General features: G+C 42.7%; 1 protein-coding gene across 2 annotated transcripts in view; it reads left to right on the top strand.

Annotated features, from left to right (window-relative positions):
- Positions 1–948: 948 nt before the first annotated feature.
- C9H16orf89 (chromosome 9 C16orf89 homolog) overlaps positions 949–17,666 on the top strand; it is a 52,852-nt gene continuing 36,134 nt past the window's right edge. For both annotated transcript variants that reach the window (XM_069985395.1, XM_069985394.1), the window contains exons 1-2: positions 949–1,007; positions 4,351–4,491. In XM_069985395.1, coding sequence (XP_069841496.1) covers positions 950–1,007; positions 4,351–4,491 — 199 coding nt within the window. In that variant the 5' untranslated portion in view covers position 949. The remainder of the gene's footprint in view (positions 1,008–4,350; positions 4,492–17,666) is intronic.

Below are 17,666 nucleotides of genomic sequence, written 5' to 3'. Positions count from 1 at the left end.
CCATGCCCCTTCCCCACTGGCCCTCCCACCCAGTACAAGAAGCAGAACAATTTAGAAAAACTGTGAGCTCTTCTTACAAAATGCTCTTAATCCAAGTTACTCTTAAACCGAGGTACCACTGTATATATAGATATATATATTTTTTACTAGACATCAGAATACAACATTAAAAAATGAAGCTTCTTAGAAATGAGATGTTTTGTGTTTTCAGCAGATGTATGTAAAATCAGCTAGACTATATTTATATTCATTGCAGAAACATTGAAGAAACATATATTCGCAAACAGAAGACAAAAACTACTCCAATTTGTATAGAAAATAAGCAACATGTTCACCATTTCTACAGCTAATAATGGTCTATGTGGAGAGCAGCATTAAACTCTTCAGAAAGAGTATGAATAGTCCTTAGAAACCTGTAGTGTTCCAGAAGTGTTTATATGGAGCCGGAAAGGTTTTCAAGCTCTAGCGCTCACTGAGCAGCAGATTATTTGTTAGGCTTAAAGCCTTTTGTTTCTTCTGTTGCATTCATTACATCTTTGCAAAAATGATGAAAATATACATTTTTCTATAAATAAAATCATGAATAATTCAGTTATTTATTATCTACAGGGCTTTGTTCACACATTCCGCTTGTGACATGGTTATTTTGCACTTTTTGCTGTAGGAGACAAAATATGGCTATGTTCACACATAGTATTTCCGTCGGTCTTTTGATCAGTCATTTTTCAGATAAAATCAGGAGTGGAACTGATAGAGCAAGGTTATAATGGAAAGATTTGCACAGTTCCTGTGTTTTCAATCCATTTCTGGATTTTGCTTGAAAAAAGACTGACGGAAATACCATGTGTGAACATAGCCTAATGGTTATTTGGAAAAATCTGACAAAAATGTGACTTCATCGCAACATAGACGCAGCATGTGAACCGAACCTGAAGCACAGCAGTGGAGAATGCTAAACAGAGCAAGAGTTTCCAATTTGCCACTGCAGCTGAACCTCATCTATTCAGGTAAGGACCAGCCCCACATGATTGTTATACAGATGTATTTTTTGCATCCATATTATAGACACAAAATCCAGTTCAACGCAAATTTATTGACCCATATTAAAAAGCTTTTCGTTTTTGTCATTAGACTTATGGTCTTAGACTTCCATGTGTAATATGTATCTGTGGTTTTACATGGAACGAATTTACACGATAACGATCGAATTTAAACGATAATCGTACGTGTAAACGCAGCAAACGATCAAGCTACGAGCAAGAAATCGTTCATTTTGATCTTTCAACGTGTTCCCAAATCGTCGTTGATCGTTCCCAAAAAAATTCGCAGATCGTTCCATGTAAACATTCTTTCAACGATTTCACCTATGTGTGAGATAGGCTTTAAACGCTGATCGTTACAAAAAAAAACATTGTTCATTCAAAATCGTTAATCGTGCGATCGGGCGAATTATCGCTCTGTGTAAAACCTCCATGAGGCTCATCTGAAACGGGCCTTCAAACAACAAATTTTTAGGATCTTCAAACAAAAAATTCTTATTGATAACAACGGCCCACATATTACAAACAGGATTAAAAGCATAATAACAACTTTTGGTTTACAATTAACAGTCTAATCTGTTACATAATAGATACCACTAGCACCACTGATTTTTTTTTTAACATTTGCAAAACTTTTTAAAACCACAACTACATTTTTATGTAGCATCATAAAAATTTAGTGCAGAGTCATAATACTTGTTCACATTTTAGGCTATGTTCACACACAGTAAAGTAAACCTATGTTCACACAGTAAAATAAAAGCAAAAAACGGACATAATTTTGAGCAAAGGCAGGTGTTATAAACGCTCCTGTTGAGACCTTGGTGCATAATGTCCAACCAAGACTGTGTTTCTGGCAATAAATGGTGCTTATTATGTGTTTCATTTTGCCTTTGTCTGAACACGGCCCTATTCTATCTCTTTAGGGTCCTATTACACGGGCCGATGAAGGCCCGATCAATGTAGCCCTGATCTGCTAGATTGGTGATCGTTTACTGGGCCTATTACACGGCCCAATAATCGTTTAGCAAGTGCTGCACGGTCATAGTTAGCAATGTCCATGCAGTCCTTGCCCAAACAGTTAATACTTTACCTGGTCTCCTCCTGCGCCCTGTATACATCCTGGCCCTGCGCACTGCAGCTTCAGAGTGGCCTGTCTGAGCTGACAGGCCCCTCAGCCAGTCACTGGCCCTTAGTTCACTGTCTCATCATCCCAATACGTTTCCACCAGCTGACATCTTTTTGGCAACTTTAGAGTTAAGCTTTGTTTTGCTTTGGTTACCGGCAGGTCTCCTGCCAGTCAGCATGTTTTGTTGTCGGGTGTTTGTGGTTGGAATTAGGGGCTCTGGCCCAATCACTCCTGGCCCAAGCAGCTCAATAATATATTTGGAAGTGACATAGGAGAACGTTTTCTATTTAATGATGACATAAAAGTGTGCAATAGAGTCAATATTCCTGCAGGTGTCACTAATATGAAAAATTATTTAGCTTTGCTAGTTAAGTGGTCCAAACAATGGAAACTGCAGTTCAACGTTTCCAAATGTAAAATAATGCAATTTGGGAGAAGGAATCCTCTGAGTATCATATAGACAGTTCAATGTTAGTAAAGACTTCAGAAGAGAAGGATTTAGGGTTACTGATTTCTGACTCGCACAGTTTTTTTTATTGGCGTTTTTGTGGTGTCTACAAATCCCCCCAGAAAAACAGCCAATGCTGATTGTGGCGTTTTTGTGTTTACGTGTGTTTTGTGCCACTTTGGTGTTTTTGGGTCGGTGTTGGAACCTTAACACATACTTCATCGCTGAAATCCATGATCGGTTACCAATGCCAATCCGAACACACCCATGCCAGAAAGGGAGAGGTTAAATTACCCTTTCCCTGCTGAGGTAGGCATCAGACACAGCACCCTGAGTTTGCTGTGTGTCGGGTCGTTGAGCCAATTAGCAGCTAAGGCTGTGTCCTGCCTCAGCCGCTGATTGGCTGAGCGGACATTTCAGGAGCCCGGCACACGTGAAACTTAGTATGCCTCCCCCACTGCATCCCTCCAAGCTAGAAAGCGCATGACTTAACTCCCTTCCTTGCTGGTATGTTATGGTAAAGAGGGGAACCCTACACACTTCTTTTTTTTTTCTAATAAATATTTTTTCTTTTAATAAGAGTGTTGGGTTTCCCATAACCTGCCAAGTAAAAAACCAAACCGCAGCAGCCTTGTAGTACCAGGGTGGGAAGGGCATCTTATTTTGGCTCACCCCAACCTAATACCAGCCTGCCATCGTCCACTCCAGGAGCACCATTTTTTTACAATCTGGTATGTTTGTTACATGACTCTTCTCAATACCCCTGTAGCAGTGGGTACTGGGGTAATAATAGGGGACGGTTAGGGTTAGTCATTTTACCAGCTTACACTAAGCCCCAGTCTTTTTAAAGAAAAGAAGACAAGACACAATTAAAAACTATTTCTTATTTAAATAAAAACACCCCCACACCCCTTGTTGCTGGTCATTGGCATAGTCCACTTAATCTGAGATAATTCTCAGGATACCAATATATGAAAAACAAAAAGGAAAGACAAAAAATGTAGGAGCAAAACATTTGCATAAATGGATGAAAAAAATTGACTGAAAAAACACTGTGTGAACCTAGCCTAACACAGACAAACAAAAAAATGGCTAGCACATCCAATAACACTAGTCACACTGTGCAGATGCAGGCTGCCATAGCTGAAATACAGACGCAAAAACAGAAAAGTGCAAATGCCAAGACATATGGTTAATACATGATTAACTGATACATGTAATCCACCTGTTCTGACCTTAGGGTCCGTTTACACACACAGATTATCTGACAGATATCTGCCAGATTTTTGCAGCCAAAGCCAGGAATGGCCAATACACAGGAAACAGGTCATTAAGGAAAGACTGAGATTTCTCTTTTTTTTCAAATCCATTCCTGGCTTTGGCTGCAAAAATCTGGCAGATATCTGTCAGATAATCTGTGTGTGTAAACGGAACCTTAGACCCAATAATTATGTTATTTTTCACACAATAATATTGATGTTATGGAGATGACTTTAGGTTTGCACTAGAGCGCGTACGTTGATTCCTGTGCATCTTTTCTCTGTAATAAAAGGTTAATAGGCCATTACAGAGATCCCTCCCACAACTGGAACATAAGTTTAGCTGCACCCAGCAAACAGATCTCGAGCTATTAAACAAGCTGAAGAGACTCTTAACACTACTATTTGTGTAAGGCAGGAGCTCTCGTTCGTCCCAGTTGACAATGCGGATACTGCTTTTGCTTGTTTCTTTAGCGCTGTTTACTCCTTGTACAACAAATAATATGACGGCTGTACGAAGTGTTATATCGGCCATATGGAAAGCTGTAATACTCCTGAAGAATGAATATAAGGAATTTAATCTGGATGGCATAGGAGGTTTCAGGATTTTATTAGGTACAGTATTGAATTCATACAACTAATACAACTTTTTTTTTATAAAGATACAAATAAACTTTTTTTTTGTAGTACACTTAGTATTTCCGTCAGTCTTTTCTCAACCAAAACCAGGTGAAGGTAAAAAAAACAAAAAACTGTGCAAATGTTTCCATTATAATTTTGCCCTGTCAGTCCCAGTTTTGGTTTTGGTTGAAAAAAATACTGACCAAAAGACTGATGGAAATACTATGTGTGAACATAGCCTTACAGGGAATATTAATTTATGTGAACCTATGTTATGTGACCTATGTTGGCTAAAATTTCATGCATTTGTAGATTGCAGTGTAAAGATGTTCTTTTTCTTAGTACTGTGCAGCATTTCTTTCTGGACAAATCTTTTTTTTTTTGTAACTTGAAGTAAGGTTATGGCGCTCTACAAAGTCTATAAATATCTATCATTTGGTCTGTTTCCAAGTGCAGAAGACCACGCTCTTGAATCCTGCAAAAGAAAAGTATACATTTGGGAAACAGACCGAATGAAGTCATTAGTAGACTACTTTCTATCCACTGACTAGAACACCATGGCTACGGCAGTCATTGTTCATGGACTTCAATGCGGTTTTTCATTTGAAACAACAACCATTGTTTATACATAGTGGGAATATAGTCTAAAATGCAATTCACTCTCAATTTACTATCTATCCATTTCATGGTATTTGTTCAGTATTATATCCGATAATAGGGCATTGTTTATATAACGAATAGCTGTTTAACCCTTAGACGACCCGGCCGATTTAAATTTTTGCATTTTCGTTTTTTCCTCCTTGTGTTTAAAAGGCCATAGCACTTGCATTTTTTCACCTAGAAACCCACATGAGCCCTTATTTTTTGTGTTACTAATTGTACTTTGCAATGACAGGCTGAATTTATGCATAAAGTACACTGTGAAACCAGAAAAAAATTCAAAGTGTGGTGAAATTAAAAAAAAAAACACACATTTCTTTTATTTGGGGGGTTTGTGTTTTTATGCCGTTCGCCCTGGGGTAAAACTGACTTGTTATATATGTTCCTCAAGTCAACTCCTACAAAACAACCCTAGCCCGCCTCAGGCCGAACATATTACTTCCTACCAAAAAGAGGCAAAAATTCTTAGTATCACAAATCAAAATAACTTTATTAACAACCAAAAAATACAATCAATAAAATATATTAAAATTGATCACAAGGTGGGAAAGTATGCACATAGAGGTAAAGTCATTAATCTATAAACATGATACACTCAATCACATATAATTTAAGTATGTAAAGTATAAAGTGCAAGTAGTCTATGGAAGGACTACAACTCGCAGCATAACCAATTTGTCTAAGTGTGCTCAAGAGCCGTTCCAAACAATAAGGAATGTATCCCCCCAAGTCCCACTGACTGTACCTGATGTAATGCGCGTGCTGTACCGCCTCCAACGCACGTTTCGCGATTAGCTTGTTCACGGAGGTGTGCTAGTCCTTCTAAACCTGCCGCTTTTATGTGGTTTCCCGGTATCTAGACGCCTCCCTCTTCCGTTCACGTGGACTGACGTCACCGCGCGGCGTCCTGACGCCAGACGCTCCCCCAGAGGGCGGAGACCCTGACGTCTGTGGTCACGTTGCCATGACACTCAGCACGCTCACAGATAGAGTTACGGCGTCTCCCAGTGTACATTTCCCTGTCATTTGGAAGCGCTCTGCTGCATAGCTAAGTATATGCGTGTGCAACAACTCATAATTGCATCAACTAACATCTGAATCACGGTGAGACCCTATATAACCATTATCACCTCGCTAAATTCACAAAATACAATGCATAAATCAATACTCAATTGGAAAAATGTCTCGTAATAATATAATAATGTGTGCAAGTGAATAATACGAGTGGGTCAAATAGATAAAACTATATACATGATCAAGTGAAATAAGAAATTAATGAATAAATATATAATGATAATTATACCACCCCAAACAATATTTACAAAATATACAAAAATTATGTTTATTTCATTAGAAGTGTGTACGTAACGTACAAGTGCAAAAATGACTACTGTGATATACAGTGGGATGAAACAACAGCAAACTAATAAGTAATATAAGTATGCCAATGTGGTGCAAAATCAAAAAAATCAAAACCACAAAAAAAAACAAAAAACGCATGTGTGTACAATGCCAAAGTGAATAGTGTCAAGTGAAAAATAGTAAATATAATACATGATTAGTATTGACTGATATATAAAAAATTAAATATGTTAAGGAATAATAAAGTAAATAATACCCAGTGTGCAAATATGAATCAAATATAATGCTGAATGTGTGTAACTAATGAAAAATAGCTAGTCAATACGTGATACCTGATCAAGTGGGTCAATGAATAAACTATATACATGATCAAGTGAATAAATCTGTAATACTACCAAAGTTAATACACATGATCCAAAAACTAAGTAAAAAATGGTTATAAAAGGTCTTTTCAAAAAAAAAAAAAAAAAAAAAAATTTTTTTGTTAAGTATATCTGAAGTTGGTATTCAATGGCTGCATCTGCTTCTTCATGTTCCACTGGTTACCTTCCTAAACAAGCAGGACTAAAATCTAAAATAAAACAAAAAGATAAAAATATTAGTATACATCCAGTATACCCAATATAGACAAAGGACCCCAGAGAACACGCTAACCTATGTCTTCCTCTAGGATAATAGAGGAGTCGTTACGATTAAAACGATATGTAACATGTATAACTTTTATTGTATCTCATGGCCTGTAAAAAATTCAAACCATTGTTAACAAATATATGTTCCTTAAAATCACTCCATTCCCAGGCTTATAGCGCTTTTATCCTTTGGTCTATGGGGCTGTGTCAGGTGTAATTTTTTGCGCCATGATGTGTTCTTTCTATCGGTACCTTGATTGCGCATATGCGACTTTTTGATCGCTTTTTATTACATTTTTTCTGGATTTGATGCGACTAAAAATGCACAATTCTGCACATTGGGATTTTTTTGCGCTTGCGCCATTTAGTGTGCGAGATCAGGAATGTGATTAATTAATAGTTCGGGCGATTACGGACGCGGCGATAGCAAACATGTTTATTTATTTATTTGTTTATTTTTATTTATAACATAGGAAAAGGGGGGTGATTCTGACTTTTATTAGGGGAGGGGGCTATTTACTTATAACATCACTTTTTATTTTTACTTTTACACATATACTAGAAGCCCTCCTGCTGCAGCCGAAAACATACGAGTGCTGAGCCGGGGACGGCGGCATCTTGGGAGAGGTCCCCGGCCGGCATCAGGTATAGAGATCACTCCTCCGGGACAACGTCTCACCCACTAGGCACCAGGGAAGTGCTGCAGCCGGTAATCGGAGGCAGCTGTCATCTTTGACAGCTGCCTCCGATTACCTGATTAGCGGGCACGGCGATCACACCATGCCTGCTAATAGCCGCGATCCCGGGCTACATGCGGCACCAGGATGTGAGCGCAGCCACCGCGCGGCCCCGCTCTGAATGCGGGGAGGCGGCCCTGGACGTACGGGTACGTCCAGGGTCGCCTAAGGGTTAAAGGGGTATTCCCCCCAAGAGCTAAAAAAATTAAATGCCCCCAAACCTAGCTGGTCTTACTCACCAAGTCCCCTTGAGTATTTTGAGCCGTCTCCCGCCTTTTAAGCTGCTGCCGTTCCCGAGAAAAAGTTTTTTCTATAAAAGCCGTCTATATCCAATATGGCGCTGGCCAGGAAACTACATTTCCCATCATGCAGTGCTTCTCGCTGCTTGCTGGGACCTGTAGTTCTACAGAAGCTCTGTGACCTGAAATATTGTGATGTGGATGGATAGCACATAGTTCTACACAATATATCAGGTCACAGAACTTCTGTAGAACTACAGGTCTCAGCAAGCTGCTATCCATCCAAATCAGAAACTGTGTGACCTGATATATTGTGTAGAACTACAGGTCTCAGCAAGCTTCCATTAGTCCAAATCAGAAACTGTGTGACCTGATATACTGTGATGTGGATGGATAGCAGCTTGCTGGGACCTGTAGTTCTACAGAAGTTCTGTGACCTGATATATTGTGTAGAACTACAGGTCCCAGCAAGCTGCTATCCATCCACATCACAATATATCAGGTTTCAGATATAGATGGATAGCAGGATCACAGAGGTCGGCCGGGACGCGGCAGGCATGGTGGTTGGCGGTGGACTCTGGGGGGAACTGATGTGGCGATGCGGCCGGGTGCGGTAGAGGAGCGGAAGCCGGTGGGCAGATCACTTCCGGAGGTGGAGTGCCGCAGGAGGCCGGGTGAGTTGCCGGGTGACTTCGGGGGTGGGGGGGGGGGAGTTGTGCCAGGCATCTTACTTACTGGGTGAGCTCGGGGGGGTTGCCGCTGCCACCCGGTTAGGTTCCGAGAGTGGGGTGCCGGCCCGGTCACCTGCCGTGTGAGCTCCGGGGGTGGGGTGATGCAGCTGGCAGCCGGGACAGTTCGGGGGGGGGAGGCGCTACCGCTGCCAGCCAGGTGAGCTCCGGGGTGGGGGGGGCGGCCGTGTCATCTGGTGCTGCGGCTGGCGGCCGTGTCACTTTCCGGGTGAGCTCCGGGGTGTGGGGGCCGGCCGTGTCACCTAGAGCTGCCGCTGGCCGCGGTCTCACTTGCCGGGTGAGCTCTGGCGGGGGGCTGTGCCTCTGGCGGCCGGGTGAGTTCGCAGTTCCCGGGTGAATTCCGGATAAGTTTGGGGGGGGGGCTGCCAGCCGTCTCACTTGCCGTGAGAGCTCCGGGGGTGGGGGATGTCGCTGGCAGCCGGGTGAGTTCGGGGGGGGGGGGGGGGGGGGAGACAAGTGCCGTGGTGTCGGGGATGATTGTTCTGAGGACCGATGCGGGAGAGGAGCAGTGGTGGTGGGGGGTGTAGGGTGGGTTTGCTGGATTGTGGTGCCAGGTAAGTTCCGGGGGTGGGGGGCTGCTTTCACAGGGGGAGACGGTGATCTGCAGCAGCAGCTGTCACTGTCCTCTATCACTTCAATGGGCAGGGTTAGAAGCTCTAGCCCGGCCCATTGAGGAAACTGAGGACACGTGATGCCGTCTCGTAGGGTGCGGGCCAGGAGCAGGAAGCCGTGTCAGAGTGGACTGAGATCTGATGATTCTATGCATTCGGTGGGGGTAAATGCATCTAGATAACAGCAAAACTGTACAGAATCCATAATAACTTTATATTGGAAAGATGGAAAGATACCGGTGGGCAGCGTATTAATGCAAAAATAATTTTGGGGGAATACCCCTTTAAAGGCTGTGCTATTTGGGTCAGTATTTTGTAGCAGTATTTGTAAGCCACAACTAGGAGTGAGTCCTCTCTATTATACTTTTTTTCTTTTGTGCAGATTCTACTTCTGGTTTTGACCAAAAACAAAACCAGCAGTTTTTTATTGTCCTTTTTTACCTTTGGAAGCTTTTTTCAGTTATTTGTGAGTCAAAAAGCAAATTAAAAAATTATTTGTGATCATAGTCTTAGGGTGGTATTACACGGGCCGATGGGGGCCCGATAATACCTGTAAACGAGCAGCGATCTGCTAGATCGTCGCTCGTTTACTGGACCTTTTACACGGCCCGATAATCGTTAAACAAGGACTGCAGGGACATTGTTATAATAGGTAGAGATGAGTGAACTTTTCAAAAGTTCGGTCCAACCGGACTTTCGGATTTTTTCACAAAGTTCGGTCCGACCGAATTTCGGATTTCTTCGGATTTCATAGTTTAAAGCATCTATATGATACGGGGGTAGTGTATTTGGTTGAATTTAGGGCTCTACATGTCAGTAACATCATTATATTTTCGATATCTCAAAGTCAATTTTTTTTTTAGACTTCAATATTCACCATTACAGGGTCTATGCAGGAAACTCACCATTACAGGGTCTATGCAGGAAATTCACCATTACAGGGTCTATGCAGGAAATTCACCATTACAGGGTCTATGCAGGAAAAAGGTCACAAATGCAGTGAAGGAGCAGCAGTAGTTTTTGGAGGCCAGTGGAGGTCCAGCAATAGTCATTTGAGGCCAGTACAGGAGCAGCAGTAGTCAACATGGAGGCCAGGCAGGAGCAGCAGTAGCCAACATGGAGGCCAGGCAGGAGCAGCAATAGCCAACATGGAGGCCAGGCAGGAGCAACAGTAGCCAACATGGAGGCCAGGCAGGAGCAGCAATAGCCAACATGGACGCCAGGCAGGAGCAACAGTAGCCAACATGGAGGCCAGGCAGGAGCAACAGTAGTCAACAATTGGGTATATAGCACTTTTTTAAAGCTATAATGCTATACACCTGAACCAGATATCTACGGATGTGATATACACACTTTCAATCAGAAGGGTCCAAGTATAGAAATTGGGTATATAGCACTTTTTTTTTAAGATACACTGCTATACACCTGAACCAGGTATTTTTGTCTCTCAGGATAAGACAGATGTGATATACACACTATCAGAAGTATAGGACTTGTATATCTGTACTGCACGTTTTGGTTCCGTGCACCCTTTGCTGTCCTATGCCTAATCTATAGACAAAACAAAGGGAGACAGCGCTCCATAGCGAAGATCAGAGGGATAACATATAAGAAGGGCTAGGGGGTGCAAGGCAACCCTCACCTGGTGAGGTTGTGCAAGTATGGAGGCACAACACTCTTAAACATATAGATCCTGGACCGCAGCCACTCCCGATATCCAAAAGGAACAAACAGAAAAAATACCTCCAACACCAAAACACACGGATTGTGGGGCGCAGGTCCAACTTGAAGTCAGAAAATGATAAGAATAAAATGTAAATTTATTAACAAGACCCAACGCGTTTCGGAACCGCACTGGTTCCTTTCTCAAGAGTCATGACATGACTCTTGAGAAAGGAACCAGTGCGGTTCCGAAACGCGTTGGGTCTTGTTAATAAATTTACATTTTATTCTTATCATTTTCTGACTTCAAGTTGGACCTGCGCCCCACAATCCGTGTGTTTTGGTGTTGGAGGTATTTTTTCTGTCTATGCCTAATCTATCTATCTTTCACCCTCTCTATATTTCTCTTTCAATCACTGGATGTTTCTCCTCTCCTTTCCTAATCTTTCCTTTCCCACAATCTTCTCAGTAGTCTGTAGTACAGCTTGCTTCCTCTCTCTCTCTCCCTCTACATACTGCATGGTGCGGTCATGTGACCGCTCCTTTTAAAGCAATACCAACGTCACACAGGGGGTGGGCTAGTACAAGATCTTTGCTGATTGGATGTGATCGGGGCATCATGGGAAAGCGCTTTTCCCGCCCAGAACACTTCCTGCTTTCTAGAATGGCGGCTGCCATTTTAGAAAGCAAGAAAAAAAAAATCTGAGCGGATTTCCAAAAATCTAAATCCGATTGGACTCGGATTTTTCAGAAAATCCGGACCGGATCCCATATTGGGCGAACCGGTTCTCTCATCTCTAGTAATAGGGTCTAATAGTACCCTAAGGGTTCATTTACACAGAAAGATTATCGTTTATGCCTGCAATTACACAGAACGATTATCGTTTAAATACGAATGATTTACCGATTTTTCGCACGATAATCGTCCCGTGTAATAGGGCCCTTAGGGTTCTATTAAACTAAGCAATTAACGATAAATTATCGCAAACAAGATTGTTTATCGTTAACCTCAAATCATTCACCATATTACATAGAACAATAGTCATTAGTTACAATTGTTACTACAATCGTTTACTCCATCTGATCCCAACAAAAGGAAGAACGATTTGGAATTAGGATCTATTTACACAGAAAAATTATCTGACTATCTGCCAAAGATTTGAAGCCAAAGCCATAAACAGACTATAAACAGAGATCAGGTCATAAAGGAACACCTGCGATTTTTTCCTCTTTTCAAATCCATTCCTGGCTTTGGCTTGTACAGTACGTGCACCAACAGCTTCTGACTGATTTTTTAAGTTTAACCCAGAGTACTCTTTTTTTTAAATAAATTGCTATGTTTTACTTAGTAATTTTTCCCAGTATTGGGACTATATTTGTTTTTTGGGAGAAGTAAAGAAGCATGCCCCACAATGTGGGGACAAGTGAATGTTGATAGGTGTAACTTTTACTGATTTGTCAAATAAGTATATATAAAGGGGTTATCCAGTGACTTATCAGCTGCTGTATGTCCTACAGAAAATGATTTTTTTTTCAGTCTTACACAGTGCTCTCTGCTGACATCTCTGTCTGAGACAGGAACTGTCCAGAGCAGCAGTATATCCCCATAGAAAATCTTTCCTGTACTGGACAGTTCCTGTCTCGGCCAGAGATTTCAGTAGAGAACACTGTGTTCCTTCAGGACATACAGCAGCTGATAAATATAGGTAGACTTGAGATTTTTTTAAATAGAAGTAAATTACAACTTTTTGAAACCAGTTGATCTGAAAGAAAAAAAAAATGCTGGATAACCCTGTTTGTGTTAGCCGTTTAGCAATGTATATTAAAGGGGTAGTGTGGCGCTAAAAAATTATTCACAGAATAACACACATCACAAAGTTATACAACTTTTGTAATGTATGTTATGTCTGCGAATCGCCCCCTTCCCCGTGTCCCACCACCCCCGCCCGTGTACCTGGAAGTCTGTGGTGCATTATACATTACCTGATCCATGTCGAGGCCGTCCGCCATCTTGTGCCAAACTTCATCTTAGTACGGACGGCCGAATCCCTGCCGCCATCCCCCCTCCGCCGCGTCATAACTGTGCTCAGCTGCGATTGGCTGAGCACAGTTATGCTCAGCCAATCGCGGCTGAGCGGCTGATGATGCGGCGGAGGGGGGACGGCGCCAGGGATTCGTCCGTCCGTGCGAAGATGACGTTTGGCACAAGATGGCGGACGGCCTTGACACAGATCAGGTAATGTATAATGCACCACACACTTCCGGGTACACGGGTGGGGGTGGTGGGACAGGGGGAAGGGGGCGATTCGCAGACATAATGTGTGTTATTCTGTGAATAATTTTTTAGCGCCGCACTACCCCTTTAAGCAACAGTCTCCTAAAGTATCAATGTAGTGTAAATGTTGCACAGTTCAGTAACTTCAATATGCTAATAGCCAAGGGGTGGTAACAGTAACAATGTTAGAGAGTGACTCATCCCCCTGATTTGAAGGGGGATGGCATGCTGCCATATTCCTATTCTATTTATCCTCTTGGGTATCCTTTGGGTATAAGGGATTTTAAGGTTAACCTCATTAGACAGTCTAGCACAGTGTTTCTCAACTCCAGTCCGTAGATCTCACATTATATATTGTATTTAAAGTTGCACTGTCACCCCCCTTTCTTGCATTCTGACTTCTCTACACAGGTGTAATATGTAAATTTAGCAGTTTAGCAGGGCTTCGTGCCACTTAACCCCACCCACCACGCCACCATTGGCCCCACCCACCGTGACATCATGGGTACATTGGTCCGTCCCCTGGATGCCCATTGGTATGAACCGACCTAGAAGGGGTGGGACCTAGACCCTTAGGGCAGACTGTTCCAATGGTTGACGAGGGTCGTGGCCTATGTGCCTATGATGTCATGGATGGGCGGGGCCAATGGTGGCGCTGTGGGTGGGGCTAAGTGGTGCTGTTGCAGTTGATAAAAGATCATTTTTTACTTGAACAAGCACCATGACGTATTATATAAAATAAGGTATCAAAACTGCTAAATTTATCCTTTACACCATTGTAGAGAAGTCAGAATGCAAAAAGGGGGTGACAGTGTCACTTTAAATTGACTTTTTGGAAATGCCTGGTGATGTACAGGATGCTCATACAATCACTGGCCTCAATGGTGACATGCATTTGTAGCTGAATTTAGCCTCTAAGGCCACAGTTCTCCCATGCACACTGGACAGTAATGCCACTGGGGCACTTTTGCCAGAGACATTGGAGCAGCAATGACACTGAACCAAAAGGGAAAAGAGGGGCGAGTAGTATCAAATGACTGATATGATTTGATTACAGATGAGCGAATCGCTGATCTTAACGAAACAAAATGCTTTGTTTGATTGGACATCAAGCCCACAGCCTTTCAGCAGTGCTCTGCTCCATACCCCTCCTCCCAGGATGCCAGGAAAAGCTGCATCCAATCCTGGAAAACTTCTTTTCTCTGGCACCCGGGGTGGAGCGGCAGGGAGCGGAGCAGCGGCTTAAAGGCTGTGGGCTTGATGAGCGGAGCGCTGAGCAAATGAAGCGCTTTGCTTTGTTGAGATCAGCAATTTGCTCATCTGTAATCATATTATATCAATCATTTGATACTACTCACTAGATATGATTATCATACCTCTCAACTTTTGAGCAGAGGAAAGAGGGACAGTCACGGCAATGTGCCACGCCCCATAGCCACGCCCCTGTAGCCACGCCCCTTATAACCGCACCACCTGTTACCATTACATAAGAAACAAATATTATCACCAGATCTTCACCACATAGTGACTTATCCCCCCTTATACCATTACTACATAACATCCACTATACACAGAGCAGTACTCTCCCTTAGCAGTGACCATATAGCGGTAGATGAGCCTGTACACAGACCTTATAGGTGATTGTATTGCCGGTATTCAGTGACTCACAGTGGACGTCTTCTCTGCTTCAATTTTGTGTTTCTTGCCATCTTTCCCCTCCTCCTGTGCAGCAGTCCCTAAAGAGTATAGCCCTCCCCTGTAGCAGCCCCTATATAGTATAGGACCCATTCCTGTGCAGGAGCCCCCCAAAAAGCACATAGTATAGTCTCCACATAATATAACCCCTCCTTTTTAGCCCCCACATGGTATATAGCATACCCCTATGTTGTATGCCTCTTAGTATCCCTTTAGTATGCCCCTTAGTACGCCCTTAGTACCCTCGTAGAATGTCTCTTAGTATCCTCTTAGTACCCCCTCAGTATGCTCTTTAGTACCCCCCTTTTTACCTTAGTATGCCCTTTAGTACCTTCTTAGTATGCCCCTTAGTACCTCCTTAGTATGCCCCTTAGTACCCCCTTAGCATGCCCCTTAGTACTCAATCTCGTGGAGCTTCTGGTGCAGGCTTCCATAGTTGCAAGCAGTATGACCCGGTAAGCCCTGCCCCCGGCGCCCACCGCAGCGCTGACTAACCAGCAGAGTACACAGGGCCAGAGGAGGAGAGACGCCATGGACAACTAGAAATATGGTAAGAGACTGACCCATTATACTTACCATATTTCCTGTTGTCCATGGCGTCTCTCCTCCTCTGGCCCTGTGTACTCTGCTAGTTAGCCCCGCGGTAGGCGCAGGGGCGGGGCTTACTGCAGTGGGGGCGGAGCTTACCGGGTCATACCTGTTGGCAACTATGGGCTTCCTTTTCCAGCTCCACGGCGCCTGCACTCTTCTCACATCATCTGTGGCAATCAGGAGAGGTGTGTGGGCGCCGCGGGGCTAGAAGAGGAAGCCTGCACCAGAAGCCTGTGCATCACCTCCTTGGCTTCCTCAGCGTAGGGAGCGGCGTACGCCCGGCCAGTAGGTGTCGCTGTGAGTGCTGATTAGGAGCGCTCACAGTGTAAGGGCCGCAGTGCAGCTGCCAGTGCGAATGCCGGGGCCGGGGTGGGGGACAGCGGAACACATGGGAGCCGTTATGGGACAGCGGGACATCACCCCAAAACTGGGACTGTCCCGCAGGATCCGGGACGGTTAGGAGGTATGGATTATTGATAATTTTATTATACTTTTCCAAGGCAGCCACTTAAACATGAAAAAAATGCTACAGTACCCGTTATGACCACTAAGTGGCAGCATATATCTATCTTTATAAATATGGGAACGTATTAAGAGTAAAATGGTATATGGCACAGAAAGAGAGGGAATTTCAGCTTCTTGTCTGTCTTCTAGACAGCTTTAAAATACAACACAGTTTACATTATTTATATTACAAGTATATAATAACCAAAATGTAGTCTGTGTAAGGAAGAAAGTGGGATATTTAAAAAAAATGTGTTAAATAAGAAACCAAATTGAGATAATAAATATCTTGAATTTTGACAGCCTAAGGCAGGTGATTTATTCATGTAATCTTTAGAACAATCTATAATGGCGTACAGTGTTTATTTTACTTGAATAAAAAAAAATGTATACTATCACTGAATGGTATCACCATACAGTGACCAAATAACATACCCATCTGTTTGGATGAATGATAACTCCATTCACAATGAATAATGCCACTAACACCTTTGTTCCCATAGATATAACTTTTTACAAGCATATAATTAAGGGTTATGTCCATTTTTCAGGAGATTTCAGGGTCAGTCACAGAGCAAAAAAAAAATTGTCTTCAATCAATTAGTTACATTGCTCTCTGCATAAAATCCACAGCTTCAGATCTGTGAAAAAAAATCCCCAAAAGAAAAATTGTGTGAAATATCCTTAAAGATTAGAATACAGCCGAAAAAAAAAAAGTTTTGTGAACCCTTCAGAATTTTCAATATTTTTGTATTCATTTCAAGGAAGCACTAGACAGTGAGGAAATAATGCCACTAGAGAGTGGCTGAGGAATGACCCTTTTAGAAAACACAAACAATGTGCGCCGGGACTGATTGTCTACCTCGTACTATTTTTCTTATTTGTTATTTTGCAGCACAATATATCGCAGTCACTCAGTGTGGTGTTCCATTGGGCCCACCTCTCCTCTTCTATGTACTGTATACTTTGATATTTTATGAGCTGCTTTGTAGCTACAGGACAATGGTAGGCCATTAACCTTTTAAGGACCCATGATGTACAGGTACACCAGTGGGTCTGGCGGCGCAATGAAGTGAGTTCAGTGAGCTCACTTCATAGCGCATGGAGACCGGCGGCTATCAGCAGCCAGGTCCTCAATGTTAATGACGGGCCGCCGCGATGGCGGCACTTACAACGGTGACAGGAGCTGTGCTCCTGTCACTGTCCAATTGGGACCCCTGCAGGGTGATGTGGGGGTTCCGAGGTCTTTTACCTCCCTTATAGCAGTCTGATCAGCGATCGATGCATTGAGTCTGCCACAGGCAGGCTCTATGCAATTATCGCAGATTACACTGATCAATGCTATGTTATGGCATAGAAATGATCAGTGTATATAATGTAATGTAAAAATTTTAAAGTCACCTAGGGGGACATAAAAAGAGTAAAATTAAAAATATAAAAAGTTTTTAAAAACAT

The sequence above is a fragment of the Dendropsophus ebraccatus genome, chromosome 9, assembly GCF_027789765.1.
Source record: "Dendropsophus ebraccatus isolate aDenEbr1 chromosome 9, aDenEbr1.pat, whole genome shotgun sequence".
Lineage (NCBI taxonomy): Eukaryota > Metazoa > Chordata > Amphibia > Anura > Hylidae > Dendropsophus > Dendropsophus ebraccatus.
The sequence above is the reverse complement of the archived record's forward strand: the minus strand, read 5'-3'. Positions and strand labels throughout refer to the sequence as shown.